General features: G+C 46.0%; 1 protein-coding gene across 2 annotated transcripts in view; it reads left to right on the top strand.

Moving 5' to 3' along the window:
• The window catches only part of GGA2 (golgi associated, gamma adaptin ear containing, ARF binding protein 2), a 43,645-nt gene that overhangs the window by 22,705 nt on the left and 5,276 nt on the right, over nt 1–15,664 (top strand). The window contains exons 9-14 of one of the 2 annotated variants that reach the window (XM_084882734.1): nt 2,665–2,746; nt 6,767–6,892; nt 7,620–7,739; nt 8,014–8,042; nt 8,368–8,498; nt 10,390–10,547. In XM_084882734.1, the coding sequence (XP_084738860.1) occupies nt 2,665–2,746; nt 6,767–6,892; nt 7,620–7,739; nt 8,014–8,042; nt 8,368–8,498; nt 10,390–10,547 (646 nt within the window). The remainder of the gene's footprint in view (nt 1–2,664; nt 2,747–6,766; nt 6,893–7,619; nt 7,740–8,013; nt 8,043–8,367; nt 8,499–10,389; nt 10,548–15,664) is intronic. The other variant, XM_084882735.1, reaches the window with a different exon arrangement.

Below are 15,664 nucleotides of genomic sequence, written 5' to 3'. Positions count from 1 at the left end.
CTGGCTTTTTATACTTCTCTGCATGGGGAGACCCTTCACAAAGTTTATCCGCCCTTCCATTTCACAAAGCTAGCAGAAACAAATTAGGCCTTTCCTATACCAAATTCCTGAGAGAAAAATCTATTTGGCCAGTGTGGCTCATGTGTCTGCCTGGGCCAATCAGCTGTGACTGGGGTTGGGCAGAGTTATAGAGAAAAATGTGCTGGTCTCCACTGTGGCTGGAGGGGACTGGACTCGGAAGGGTTGGGGGCTTGAGCCAGGCAGACACTCCAAAGCCAATCTCCATGGTGAGGTTGTGTGACTGGGGCTGGCCCTGTCCCTTTCACGTATCAGGAGACCTCTGGGTTTTTGACTTGCGCAGGAACAAATTCAAGACACGAATCCAGGTGAAGCGAAAGTTTATTAAAGATTAGGACAGTGAGGCAAAGGAAGGGCCCTTAGAGAAGGTTCAGAGGTTAGCCTGGGATGAGCTGCTGCTGACCACTGCTCCCTGGTTGCAAATCTTGTGGGGACCCTTGGAGCTTAGGGTAAAGAAAGCAGAAGCACACACCTAAGGAAAGATGTACCGGGTGCTCAAACAAGAGTGCAAGCTAGTGTTCTTTGTCTGGAGGTGTGTCTGTTTTCTATAGGTGTGAGTTACAGGGGAGGGCCAGGAGAATGCTCATTGGATTTCCAGATATGACCGTTAGTATGCTGATGTACTTAAAGGAGCATATAATGGAGTCTTGGGCCACTTTCCTGGTCCGTTTTTCCTCCATCTTGCATTAGTCTGAATCTAACTGGTCCCTGACTATGGTGATTTAAACCACCTGCTCTTAGGTCTCTTTGTTTGGGAGGACAGGATCTTGTCATTTATTAGCTGGGTGTTAATTGCGCAGTCCTGCTGGCTGGTGGTTCAACCATCAGCCATATGTCTCAGTTTCCTCATTGCACTTGCGAAGGAATTTTCCTAGTTTTTACTAACCTGCCTCAGCCATACCAGAGTCCCTCAGGAGGGTCGGCATGTTGGGCTTTTAAGTAGGACAGTTTTGCCCTGGCCGGTGTGGCTTGGTGGGATGTCCATCATCCCTTGTATCAAAAGGTCAGAGGTTTTAGTCCCCCGCCAGGCACATGCCCAGGATTTGGGTTCCATCCCCAGTTGGGGTGTGCAAGTAGCAGCCAAATTGATGTTTCTCTACTTCTCCCTCTTCTTTCCCCTCTTGCTCTCAAATCAATAAAAACATATTTTAAAAAAATGCTTTAAAAAAATAGCAGTTTCCCCCAGTCAAGATAATAACCAGCTACAAGATAATGCAGTTGGAAATAAAAGTTCATCTTTAGAATGGATAAAGCTGATGTTAGAAAATGTAGCAGATAAATGTCAGCCAGTGGCTTGCTGATACTGAACCCTCCTGCCACCTAAGATGTTGCTGGCACACCGTTGTCCTTCCCACGAGGGGTTCCTTCTTTAAAACTTAGAGCAGGTAGGAGCAGATCCAAGTGTGGGCTTCCATAGAGGCAGGTAGCACTCGGGAGCAGAGCTGAGGAAGGGGCTCCTGCTTCCTCCCAGACTCACCTGGTGGATGTGCTCTTTCCTCAGCGCCAGGGAGAGGGCTGGAGTGTTAGTGCGGCTCCCGTGCAGGGAGGGAGCTGGAGATGTGCAGAAGCTGTGTGCTCCTCAGCCGTGTGGACGGCCAAGTGGTCTGGCGCAGCAGTCACCAATTGGTGGTCCATGAGGTCCGAAAGGTTGGCGACCTCTGGCCTGGAACTCGCCCTGCGATGATGGAGATGAGATTTCCCACGTGGTGTTGGGCGTAGGGGGGATGGGGGGGGTGATGTTTAGTTTGGAGAAACTGTGGTGGGAATCATGGGAAGGTTGCTGTAAAGAGAATACCAGCCCCCGACAGCAGTTAGATGGGGGTCTCCACAGGCTTCTATGGGGGTGTCATTCACTGCAATCTGCTCTCGGGGTAGTAGGTAAAGGGAGCTTGAAGAAGAGTATGTTGTACACTAACATAGTAATTTCTTTCTGAGCTAAAGTCCTAAAAAAACAACACATTATTGCCGAAACCCGTTTGGCTCAGTGGATAGATCGTCAGCCTGTGGACTGAAAGGTCCCAGGTTCAATTCTGGTCAAGGGCATGTACCTTGGTTGTGGGCACATCCCCAGTAGGGGGTGTACAAGAGGCAGCTGATCGACGATTCTCTCTCATTGATGTATCTATCCCTCTCTCTTCCTCTCTGTAAAAAATAAATAAAAATATATATTTTTAAAAAAGCAAAACACATTATTGATGGATTTGAGAGAGAGGAAGGAAGAAAGTAAGAAACACTGATTTGTTGTTCCACTTATTTACATATTCACTGGGTGATTCTTGTATGTGTTCTGACCGGTTTGGTGGTGAACCTGCAACCTTGGTGTATAGGGACGACACTCTAACCAACTGAGCTGCCCGGCCAGGGTTGAGCTAAGGTCTCATCACCTTTTTAACTATTATATTAAAAATTCCCATACAATTGTAGTCCAGGCTGTTTCTGAAACTAACTACCCTGTCACTTCAAGCCTGCAGTCATGAATTTGGGGCTGACGGAGAAGAGCTCCTGGGCCCGGCTCTGCATATGCTGAGCAAACCCTGGCCTTCCTGTGGGTCCTGGGTGTGTGGTGAGCTGAGCTCTGTTTCCCAGGTTGTGTATGAGAGGTGTGAGAAGCTGCGGCCCACCCTGTTCCGGCTGGCGAGTGACACTGTGGACGATGACGACGCACTAGGTAACGGCTCTTTCTCGGCACAGGCAGCAGCCCAGGTGCAAGCAGGCGCGCTTCTTCCTGTGGTGCCCCTGGGGTGCAGGGACAAGGCAGAATGGACTTTAGGGTTTATGGTGATGGGCTCAGGAAGGGCATGCCCTAAGTTGACTTAGGACTGATTTCTAGAAGAATCTAGCCTTGAGCAAGAAATCAGTCTCTGGTCTGAAACCATGGAAAGAGGGGGAAATGTACCATGTAGATTTGGTATGAGGTGAGAGAAGAAGGAGAGGATAGTGCTGGTGGCCTGAAGAAAGGCTGGGCGTTTCCCAGTGGCTGCCCGTGGTCATGTTGGAGGTTCCCCCACCTGGGTACCTTCAGGGGCTGGGCAGGAACCTAAGGAGTTAGGGTCAGGGGGAGAGGAGCAATTTTTTTAATACTCACCCAAAGACATGCTTATTCATTTTAGAGGGAAAGTATGGGTGAGAGAGAAACATCAATGTGAGTGAGAAACATCACTCCATTGTATTCCCTTCCCCCCCACCCCCCAGCTGGGGGTTGGACCTGCAACCTAGGTGTGTGCCCTGACCAGGAATTGAACTGGGCAACCTTTTGATGTACAGGATGGTGCTCCAAGCAGCTGAGCCACAGGGCTGGGGCAGGAGAATGGAGAATTTTAGTACCTGAACACAGGTATTAAAACATTTTGTGGGGGAGTGGGGGGTCAATGAGAGGATAAGGACACATATGTAATACCTGAATCAATAAAGAAAAAAAGGGGTGGGGGGGAAATCAACCCATTTTGGAAAAAAACACACACATACACAAAAATATTTTGTTTGCCCTGCCGGTATGGCTCAGTGGTTGAGTGTTGACCCATGAACCAGGAGGTCACGGTTCAATTTCTGGTCAGGGCATATGTCCATGTTGCAGGCTTGATCCCATGTTGGGGGCATGCAGGAGATAGTGATGTTTCTCTCTCTCTCTCCCTCTCTCTCTCTCTCTCTCTCTCTCTCTCTCTCTCTTCAATCCCCCTCCTCCTCCCCTTTTTCTTCCTTTCTATCTCTGAAGTCAATAAGAAGTCCAAAACATTTTAGCCTAGCTAGTTTGGTTCAGTGGATAGAGCGTTGGTCTACAGACTGAAGGGTCCTGGGTTCGATTCCGATCAAGGGCACATATCCAGGTTGCGGACTCAATCCCCAGTAGTAGGCACGCAGGAGGCAGCTGATCAGTGATACTGTCTCATCATTAATGTTTCTGTCTCTGATTCCCTCTCTGAAATCAATAAGAAAACACACAGCCATATTTAAAAAATTTGTTTTTTATTGAAACTCAACAAACACATCAGAAAGGGAAATAGTAGAATAAACCCTATGTACTCTTCTCCTAATGACAATGACCAAGTCATGACCAGTTTTCCCATTTTGTTTCTTCTGTAACACACTTTCCCTCCACCCCCCCATTCTATTTTGAATCAAATTCCAGACATTTCAAAGTAATTAAATAGTCAGTGTTCAGAGTTCTCTGGCATTTCCTTCTTTAACTATTTAACTACTTTCTACTGTTTGGCCCCCTCCTTTTTAAATAGTTTGTTCTAAACCAGACTGAAAAAAAAAAACATACTTTGAAATTGGTTGATATTTCTTTTTCTTTTTTTTTTTTCTTTTTCTTTTTTTATATATTTTATTGATTTTTTTACAGAGAGGAAGGGAGAGAGATAGCTAGAAACATCAATGAGAGAAACATCGACCAGCCGCCTCTTGCACACACACACCCCCCACACACTGGGGATGTGCCCGCAACCAATGTACATGCCCTTGACTGGAATCGAACCCGGAACCCTTCAGTCTGCAGACCGACACTCTACCACTGAGCCAAACCGGTTTCGGCCTTTTTCTTTTTTTTAAGTGTTGTTTTTAGAGAGAGAAGAAGGGAGAAGGCCAAAGAGTTAGAGACATTGGTGAGAGAGAAGCATAGATCAGCTGCCTCCTGCACATTCCCTATTGGGGATCAGACCTGCAACCGGGAATTGATCTGGTGACTCTTGGTGCACGGGATGACAATCCACTGAGCCCCACCGGCAGTTGATATTTCTTGTCTTTTAATGGATAGCCCCATTCTGTCCTTTAAAAAAAAATTTTTTTTTAAATTGATTTCAGAGAGGAAGGGAGAGGGAGAGAGAGAAACATCAATAATGAGAGAGAATCATTGATAGGCCGCCTCCTTCATGCCCCTTACTGAGGATCAAGCCTTAAACCCAGGCATGTGTCTTTGACCGGAATCGAACCCAGGACCCTTCAGTCTGCAGGTTAATGCTCTTCCACTGAGTCAAACCAGGTAGGGCTGTGAAAAATGTGTCCTGTGACTTGCAGAGTTTTTTTTTGTTCTCAGTTTTCTGATGGCATCCCCATGGTGTTTACTGTGAGTCTCTATTCTGAGATTCCTAATCAGTTGGGTCAGGGGCCTTGATCAGATTCAGGTTCACTTGGGGTGGGCTAACGGGGACAAGAATACTTCATAGGTGGTGTTCAAGAGGCCCCCCGTGTCTGGTTGTTGGCAGGAAGCAATAGGGGGGTCCCTTCTGGGAAGGAGCCTTCTGGCACTTTGGCCTCCATGGCCCCTGGCCCTGTGCTCTCCTGTCTGTCTCTCCTGGGAGTGATTTTTTTCAGGTAAACTAGACCATGAGAGGCTCGTGTAGTTTTTGAAATCTGGGTGTATTTTATACTTTCGGGACATTTTAATTTGGACATTAAATTTTCATCAGGAATGCTTGATCTATATTTAGATTTTAAAAGGGTAGATTTATGTAACAGTTTGTTGCCTACATACTTAAAAGCTTTTTACTAACTGAATAAAGTACCCCAAAATTCTTAATAATATTCACATCCACATTGATAAAACAACTTTCTGTTTTAATTTTAGATTAATTAAAGTTTTAGTTCCTTAGTTGATGGAGACATATTTCAGCATTAGGCTATCATGTTGGACAGAACAAGCATAGAAAGTGAAAAAATTTGGTTCCTCCTCTATCATGAGAATGGAAATGTAGGGGTTCAGGGATTAAGTGATTGGATATGCTAGAGGGGCCTGATCACATGATCAGGAGAGATAGGGATAACACCCCATCTGGCAGCCATGGGACATCTGCCTTGTGGAACGGCTTCAAAAGGACTACAGGCTGGCTGGCATAGTTCAGTGGTTGAGTGTAGACCTATGAATTAGGAGATCACGGTTCGATTCCTGGTTAGGGCACATGCCTGGGTTGCGGGCTTGATCTACACATCCCCAATGTGGGGTGTGCAGGAGGCAGCTGGTCAATGATTCTATCTCTCATTGATGTTTCTTTTCTTTTAAAAAAAAACACAAATATATTTTTACTAGAGGCCCGGTGCCTGAAATTTGTGCACTTGGGTTCCCTCAGCCCAGCCTGTACCCTCTCACAGTTTGGAAGCACTTGGAGGATGTCTAAGTGCCGGCTTAGGCCCGCTTTCCATGGGCCTAAGCCGTCAATTGGACATTCTTAGGAGATGCTCCCTTCACACCGCTGTGCTCACCAGCTGTGAGCCTGGCTCAGGGCTTCTGGCTGAGCAGCACTCCCCTGTGAGAGTGCACTAACCACCAGGTGGCAGCTCCTTCATGGAGTGTCTGCCCCTGGTGGTCTGTGTGTCATAGGGAATGGTCATTCCGCCATTCAGTTGATTTGCAATAATAAATATTAGCCTTTTATTATATAGGATTGATTTTAGGGAGGAAGAGAGATTGGAACATCAATGATGATAATCATTGATCGGCTTCCTCCTGCATGCCCCCTACTGGGGATGGAACCTGCAACCCGGGCCTGTGTCCTTGACCAGAATCGAACCCGAGACCCTTCAGTTCATAGGCCGATGGTCTATCCATTGAGTCAAACTGGCTAGGGCTCGTCACTGATGTTTCTTTCTCTCCCTTTCCTTTCCTCTCTGTAATCAGTAAAGAAATATATTTGGGGGGAAAAAGATTGGTTATTGGTAGCCAAACTTGGGGACTGTGATTTCTCTCATTCTCCAGCGGAGATTCTCCAGGCGAACGACCTCCTCACCCAGGGAGTTCTGCTGTACAAACAGGTGATGGAGGGCCGCGTCATCTTTGGGAGCACGGTGACCAGCACAGCAGGAGACACACCTGTCTCCAGAGGTATGTGCAGAGGGCCTCTCTGTACCCTCTGCCTTGGAGCAGCCTCAGATCCTAGGGACGAGATGACCCGCAGAATATCCTGGGTTATGACGTGGAAATGAGAAAACTCTCCCTCTCTTTCCTCTGAGAACTGCCACACGTGTTGTGATGGACTGACTGGCAGGCTGGACCCCAGCTTTGCTAGACACAGCAGCAGATGGCTGTATTGCACCCAGGTTTAGACTCCTTTTCTCATGCGTGCTTATTATGGGAACTGGAGACCAAAAAAATGATCTTCAGTGGTTTCTGACGCCTGCTAGCTGCATCGGAGTCACCTGGACTCTGGTTAAAATACAAATTCTCAGGCCCCTGGCCTGGGCTTTCTGAGTCAGGATTGCTTAGAGCGAGGCAGGTGTGTGCATGTTTATCAAGCCCTGCAGCTGTTTCTGGTTGGCTGTGGTCGGGAGCCTCAGAGGGGCTCTGAGCTGCAGAAGCCAGCTGGCTGTGTCCAGGCTGAATGGACACCAGTGGACGACTGGCTGCTTGCGGGAAGGTAGTCCTCTGGCTCCTCATTCCAGGCCCCACACTGGCTCTCTGTCAAGCCCTCCACTTGAGGTGGAAGGTGTTGGGGGGTGCTAAGGGTGGGGTGCTGTGATGTCGACTGGAGGAGGCCCGAGGGAAGCTGGTGGCTTTAAGTAGAGACTTTGCTCTCACTCTGAATGAAGAGCCTCCTCAATCCGTTCTCTAGTCTTGCAGAGTCCAGCAGCCTGCCCGAGGAGCTGCCTGATTGACTTGGAGCTGGACAGTGGGTCTGAGCAGGCTGTGCCTGGGGCGCCATCTCTGCTTCATCAGGACCTGGCAGCCTTAGGTGAGGGAGTGGTTTGGGGAGCAGGCAAGAATGGTCTTTGCTCCCCAGGGAATGGGTAGGCTGGGTCCCCTTGGAGGGAATGTGCCTGTTTTTAGAGGGCAGTGGGTATACCGGGAATCTCAGAGAAGTCCTCTTTGCACTTAGTCTCAGGTTCACTGTGGGTGCAGTGAATGCCTGTGGGTTCTTTGCTTTGGGCTTTCTAAGTGCCCTGGAAAGGGTGGGCATGGTGCCGCTCTCCCTCCTGTCAGCATGAGTGACTCTTCCTCTCTTGTAGGAATCAGTGATGCTCCAGTTACCAGCAAGGTAAGGAGGCTCTTCCCAGGGCCCGCAGGGGAGTGGAGGGACAGCTGTCGAGGAGAGGGGCTAGCGTGGGGTGCTTTAGACCTGGAGGCCAAAGCCTCTTCCTCAGTCTGCTGTCTGGTGGCAGCCCCTCAGGGCACATGTCCTGTCTCCTCCTCGTGCTGCTCCTCTTGTAGTGCCTGGGCTCTGCTCTTGCCTTCCTGCCTCAGGCAGTGTAATCAGCCCGGTATGCAGTAGCTTTGGTGGATCAGGAGAGCTATGCCACGTGTCACCGTAGCTAGTGGTCATTCGTACCCTGGCCTCATATTAGCTGTTCCTGGTTTGGCAGGTTGCTGGGCAGAGTTGCTGTAAGGAAAAGAGGAATCCTGCGGGCACACTGCAGGGTGGCGGTGTTCAGAGCCCGTCAGCAGAGAGGAGCGTGCTGGACCTCCTCTCCCCACAGTCACCTTCTGGCGTCCTGTGAGTCATGTGGGCAGGGGAGCGAGAGGAGGGCTCCTTGCATGGGGGAGGGGGTGACCCTCGAAGACAGGCAGAGACGTCGCTCTGCAGAGGCTCCTTTGCTTCCCTCTTCCTCCTCTTACTCTCATCCCCAGTGAGGAAAGGACACCCTTGGCCAAGGGCTCTGGAGAGGGTTTGTTTAAGCAGCAACAGCAGTGTGTAATGATGTTTTTGTTTGCAGGTTGAGGATTGTTTTTGGGTTTTTTTTCCTGATTATTATATAACTAGAGGCCCGATGCATGAAATTCTGCACAAGCTGCCGACACTGGCTTCCTTCCCGCACCCGGGACCCAGGCTTCCCTCACAGCCCCAGCTTTGTCCAGAAGGTCATCCGGGAGGATGTCTGGTCTAATTATATAGCATATTATGCTTTTATTATAGATTTGAAGTTAAGTAAAAAAAATTTTTTTTAAATATATTTTATTGATTTTTTACAGAGAGGAAGGGAGAGGGATAGAGAGCTAGAAACATCGATGAGAGAGAATCATTGATTAGCTGCCTCTTGCACACCCCCACACTGGGGATATGCCCGCAACCAAGATACATGTCTTTGACCGGAATCGAACCTGGAACCCTTCAGTCCGCAGGCCAACGCTCTATCCACTGAGTCAAACCAGTTTCGGCTAAGTAAAATTTTATCACTAGAGAAATAGTTAATATAGAAAATACCAATATCAACTCCTAAAGACAATGTTGAATATTACTACTTTGTGTGTTTTTTTCTATACATGTAGAAATATGTTATTGGCATTTATTTTTATACAGATGGGGTCATAATTTATAAACAACTCCAATGTGGATTTTTTCATATCACATTTTATCTTTGATATGTGTGCATGTCAGAGTATATAAATAGTTATATAACGATTCATATATGCTCATATATGTGTATTTAATCATTTCCCTCTTGTGGATCTTTCCATAGCTTCCAGTTTGGAGGCACTTGGGGCAGTGGTTATATTGTAGTACAGGTTTCCTTAAACAGAGGTGCTTCGAGCTATGAATGCGAACACATTTCCCGAGACCTTGTCCCTTTGCCTGAGTGCTATGACCCCGATGGAGAGAGACCACGGGGCTCTGGTGGCAGGGATGTGCGGGAGGGGCTTCTTTCCAGTTCTGTCATCACTCCATGGGCGCCAGCTATCATTCTTATTTTTATGGGTTATTTTTCTGGACTTTAGTTTTCCAAAAATGTTTCAGTTTGTGTTGCAAATGGACAACATCGTCAAGAAGTGTGAATGAAGTGGTGCCTGAATCTGTGACCATCTTCCTGGCTTCCATTTTGCTGGGAATCACATGTAGGAAACAGCCTGGCTGAGCTGCCTATGGTCAGGCTGCCTGATAGCCACATTGGTTACTTTATTCATAGCTTATTGGATCCTCATTATGTCACACATTCCACTGAGTACTTTCCAGGCATTTGCTCATTTAATTCTAACAACACTCAGAGAAGTGAGGCCTAGGATACATTACTTATCTAGGTTTCATTACTTATCTAATCCACCTGGTGTGGCTCAGAGGTTGAGCATCCACTTATGAACCAGGAGGTCACTGTTTGATTCCTGGTCAGGGCATGTACCTGGGGTTGTGATTCCCAGTGGGGTATGCAGGAGGCAGCCAACACTTGATTCTCTGTCATCATTGATGTTTCTATCTTTCCCTCTTCCTTCCTCTCTGAAATCAATAAAGTATAAAAAGACAAAAAGTCTCATACCTCTAAAACACACACACATACTCACATATACATATATATGTTCTAGTTTTTTTTCTTTCCCTTTCTTATCTTGTTCTTTAGAAAGCATAGTCACAGATTCCTATAATCTGTCTTGATATTTTTTATATTTCTTTGTAGGAATTATATTCCACAGAAAAATATCCCCAAGGAGGTGGCACCAGGTACTAAGTCCTCTCCAGGTTGGTCCTGGGAGGCTGGCCCATTGGCTTCGTCTTCCTCTTCTCAGAATACACCTCTGGCTCAAGTGTTTGTCCCTTTGGCGTCTGTTAAGCCCAGTAAGTGCAGTTTCACCTTTTTTGTTTTCTTTCTTTCCTTCTATTAGATGCCCAGCTTATCCCATGAGAAGATGGGTGATGGAGGTTTTGCCTTGGGGTAGAAGATAAGGAGGTGGTTTCACATCTCTTAGCTAATATTTTCCTTAACTAGAGGTCCGATGCAAGATTCGTGCAAGAACGGGCCTTCCTTCCCCTGGCTGCCAGCACCGCCTTTGTTCCGGCCTGGAGCCGCCTTTCCACCTTCCCACACTGCCTGAAGGCTCAGAGCGGCTGGGGTGGTGCAGAACACCTGCATCATCGCCATGGCGTCGATGCAAGCGTCCTGCCCCTGGCCACTCAGTGCCTATGTATGCAAATCTTTGTTGGGTTAATTTGCATTCCCACTCCTGATTGGTGGGTGTTGGCAAATGTACTGTCAGTTTGCATCTTTCTCTTTTGTTAGTGTAGACTAGAGGCTCGGTGCACAAAATTTGTGTTTGAGGGTGTGTGTCCTTCAGCCCAGCCTGCACCCTCTCCAATCTGGGACATCCCTCTCACAATCTAGGACTGTTGGCTCCCAACTGTTTGCCTGCCTGCCTTCCTGATTGCCCCTATTCACTTCTGCCTGCCAGCCTGTTCACCCCCTAACCACTCCCCTGCCAGCCTGGTCACCCCTAACTGCCCTCCCCTGCAGGCTTGATCACCCCCAACTGCCCTCCCCTGTAGGCTTGGTCCCTCCCAACTGCCTTCCTCTGTTGGCCTGATCACCCACAACTGCCCTCCTTTGCAGGCCTGGTCCCTCCCATCTGCCCTCCCCTGATGGCCATCTTGTGTCCACATGGGGGCAGCCATCTTGTGTGTTGGAGTGACAGTCAATTTACATATTATTCTTTTATTAGGTAGGATGATTTCTTTGTCTTGGAATGGATGCTGTGAAGGATATTGTCAGGTGGAATTTAACGAGGGTGATTGAATCTGCTTATGGACTTGATGTTCATTCATTTGGAATCAAGAAGGGAATGTTCAGTGTGGCTTGAAATTCAGAAGAGGAGGAATGAGAAGGAAATTAAGAAATTGATTGGTGGTTCTCTTCCTCTAGGGATCTTCTTTTTTTTATTTACTTTTTTTATTAAATCATTATCTGTGTACATATTTTACCATTGCCCCCACCCTTCCCAGTGTTTTGTGTCCATTGGTTGTACTTATATGCATGTTTACAAGTCCTTCGGTTGATCTATTATCTCCCCCAGATCTCCCTCCCCTCCCCTCTGTGATTTGACAGTCTGTTTGTTGCTTTACTGTCTCTTTATCTATCTTTTGGTTCATCAGTTTATAATGTTCTTTATTATCCATAAATGAGTGAGGTCATGTGGTATTTCTCTTTCATTGACTGGTTTATTTCACTCAGTATGATGTTCTCCAATTCCATTCAGGTTGCTGCAAATGATGAGAATTCCTTCTTTTTTATGGCAGCATAATATTCCACTGTGTAGATATACCATAGTTTTTGGATCCAATCATCTGCTGACTGGCACCTAGGCTGTTTCCAAATTCTTGCTATTGTAGATTGTGCTGCTATGAACATAGGGGTGCATATATCTTTTCTGATTGGTGTTTCTAGTTTCTTGGGATATAATCCTAGGAGTGGGATTGGATTACTGGATCAAATGGGAGTTCCATTTTCAGTTTTTTGAGAAAACTCCATACTGTTCTCCACAGTCTGCATTCCCACCAGCAGTGCACGAGGGTTCCTTTTTCTCCACAACCTCGCCAACACTTGTCGTTTGTTGATTTGTTGATGTTGGCCATTCTGACAGGTGTGAGATGGTACCGCATTGTTGTTTTGATTTGCATCTCTCGGATAATTAGTGACTTTGAGCATGTTTTCATGTGCCTCTTGGCCTTCCTTCTGTCTTCTTTTGAAAATATTCTATTTAGGTCCATTGCCCATTTTTTAATTGGATCATTCATTTTCCTTTTATTTAGTTGTATAAGCTGTCTGTAGATGTTGGAGATTAAACCTTTGTCAGTGATAACATTTGCAAATATGTTCTCCCATACAGTGGGCTTTCTTGTTTTGTTGATGGTTTCTTTTGCTGTAAAAAAGCTATTTATTTTTGTGTTTTTCTATTGATTTTTTTTTTTTTTTAGAGAGAGAGTGGGAGGGAAAGAGGGAAACATTGATGTGAGAAACCCCAACCAGGTTCATGCCCTTGACCGGTACTCAAATCCTTGGGCATGTGAGCTGATACTCTAACCACTGAGAACATTGGCCAGGGCTGAATTGGAAATATTCTTTTTTTAAAAATTTTTTTATTTGTGTGTGTGTGTGTGTGTGTGTGTGTTTATTTTAAATTTCATTGCATTTTTAATTTTTATTTATTAATTTTTAAATCTTTATTGTTCAAAGTATTGCATATGTCCTCTTTTCTCCCCAATTACCCCCTCCAGTCTGCCACTGTCCCCCTCCCCTTGCCCCAGGCTGTATATACATACCATGTCTTTGGTTGATTACCTCCCATCCATCCACCCTCCCCCGTCTTTCCTCCGAGATTCTGCATTCTGTTCCCTGCTTTCATGTCTCTGGATCCTCTCTGTTCGTCAGTTTATTTTGTTAATGAGATTCCACGTATGAGTGAGATCATGTGGTACTTATCTTTCTCTGACTGACTTACAATAATATTCTCCATGCCCCTCCATGCTGGATATATATTCTTTTTTAAAAATATATTTTAATGATTTTTACAAAGGGGAAGGGAAACATTGGTGAGAGAGAAACATCCATCAGCTGCCTCCTGCACACTCCCTACTGGGGATGTGCCTGCAGCCAAGGTACATGCCCTTGACTGGAATCAAACTCCGTACCCTACAGTCCACAGGCCAACGCCTATTCACTGAGCCAAAATGAATATATTCTGGATATATTCTTAAAAGTAGAAATGCTGGCCCTAGCCAGTTTGGCACAATGGGTAGAGTGTTGGCCTTCGGACCAAAGGGTCCTGGCTTCTATTCCGGTCAAGGGCACATACTTGGTTGCAGGCTCCTCCCCAGCCCAGGCGTTGGTTGGGGCTCCTGCAGCAGGCATCCAATCGATGTGTTTCTATCTTTCCCTCTCTTTTCCACTCTCCCTAAAAATCAACGGAAAAATATCCTCGGGCGAGGATTAACAATAAATAAATAAATAAATAAATAAATAAATAAATAAATAAAAGTAAAAACCTTGTAGACAATTAAACTTTTTTTTTTTTTTTTTTGTTAAAACATTGTTTAATGACAGGGGAAAATATTCAAAGATAAGAGAGGCAAGTTCTGTACTGATTACATATATATATTTCAGTACTAATAATTTTGCGTTTTTTTTTTTTTTTCATTTTATTTTTTTATTTTTTATTTTTATTTTTTTATTTTTTTTGATATATATATATTTTATTGATTTTTACAGAGCGGAAGGAATAGGGATAGTTAGAAACATGGATGAAAGAGAAATGTCAATCAGCTATACATGCCCTTGACCGGAATCAAACCTGGGACCTTTCAGTCCACAGGCTGATGCTCTGTCCACTGAGCCAAACCGGTTAGGGCTTTTTTTTTTTCCACTTCACTTTATTTTATTTATTTATTTATTTTTTTAATATATTTTATTGATTTTTTTTTTTTGCCCCCCTCCCTCCCTCCCACATATCCCCTCCCTCCCCAGAGTTTTGTGTCCATTGGTTGTACTTATATGCATGTAAAGAAGTCCTTTGGTTGATCTATTATCTCCCCCAGATCTTCCTCCCCTCCCCGCTGTAATTTGACAGTCTACTTGTTGATATATTGTCTCTATATCTATCTTTTGGTTCATCAGTTTATAATGCTCTTTATTATCCACAAATGAGTGAGGTCATGTGGTGTTTCTCTTTCATTGATTGGCTTATTTCACTCAGCATGATGTTCTCCAATTCCATCCAGTTTGCTGCAAATGATGAGAATTCCTTCTTTTTTATGGCCGCATAGTATTCCATTGTGTAGATGTACCATAGTTTTTGGATCCAATCATCTGCTGATGGACACTTAGGCTGTTTCCAGACAATTAAACATTTTTGATCTGCATTGTCAAGGCTCCCTTCTAGAAAGGTTGCTTTAACTCCATAATCAACCACAATCCCTTATAGGTATTCTCAGTCTTTTGAATCTTTGGCAGTTTAATTGTTAAATACTACCTAGTGCACACAATTCATGCACCGGTGGGGGGCATGGCCTGAGGGGATCGGCCCGCTGTGGAAGTACCACTCATCCTAGTCAGCTGAGGGACCCGCCCTTTGAGCCACTGCATCTTCCATGGCGCTGGAGCACTCACCTCTCCAGAGACCCAATCTGGGCGGGGCCAGGGACAGTAGCACTGAGAGGTGGCGGAGTAGATCTCAGTACCACAGTGGCCACGAACCCGCCTCCCACCTTCTGGCGTCAGCTCTGTGAGCCTGGCTGCATGGCGGTACTACACAGCCTGTGGGCATCTGGAGGAGCAGCTGGGAGTGAGGAGGAGGAGGAGGAGGAGGCCCAGCCCAGCCCAGCCCAGCCCGGATGCCTGCCCATCAGCCTGAGGTTCGCTGCAGGAGCAGCCGCTCATCCTGGTCAGCTGAGTGGTGCTCCCACTGTGGTAGCACACTGACCACCAGGGGGCAGCTCCTGCATTGAGTGTCTGCCCCCTGGTGGTCACTGCACATCATAGTGGCTGGTTGACCAGTCATAGTCATTCTGGTTGTTATGCCGTTCTGTTGCTGGGCTTTTATTTTATAGGATATTAAAAAAAAAAAAATCTTTTATTGATATTTTAGTGAGAGAGGGGGTGGGAGAGAGAGAGAGAGAAAGAGACATCAATGTGAGAGAAAATCATCCATCAGCTGCCACCTATAATGCCCCCTACTAGGGATTGAGCCACAACCTGGGCATGTGCCCTGACTGGAATCGAACTGATGACCTTTGGTGCATGGGCCGACACTAACTGAGCCACATGGGCCAGAGTTTTGGAACTGTATTTTTATATTTGTATTTTGATAAGTGATGGTTGTCATGAGACAAAGATTCATTAAAATTTTTTTCTAGATCATTAGACTGGTGTCTGTGTTTATTAAATATATGTTCTTAACATGTTAAGC

The sequence above is a fragment of the Pipistrellus hanaki genome, assembly GCF_964339955.1.
Source record: "Pipistrellus hanaki genome assembly, chromosome: 4".
NCBI classification, from domain to species: domain Eukaryota; kingdom Metazoa; phylum Chordata; class Mammalia; order Chiroptera; family Vespertilionidae; genus Pipistrellus; species Pipistrellus hanaki.
This window is presented reverse-complemented; position numbering and strand designations above follow the sequence as displayed.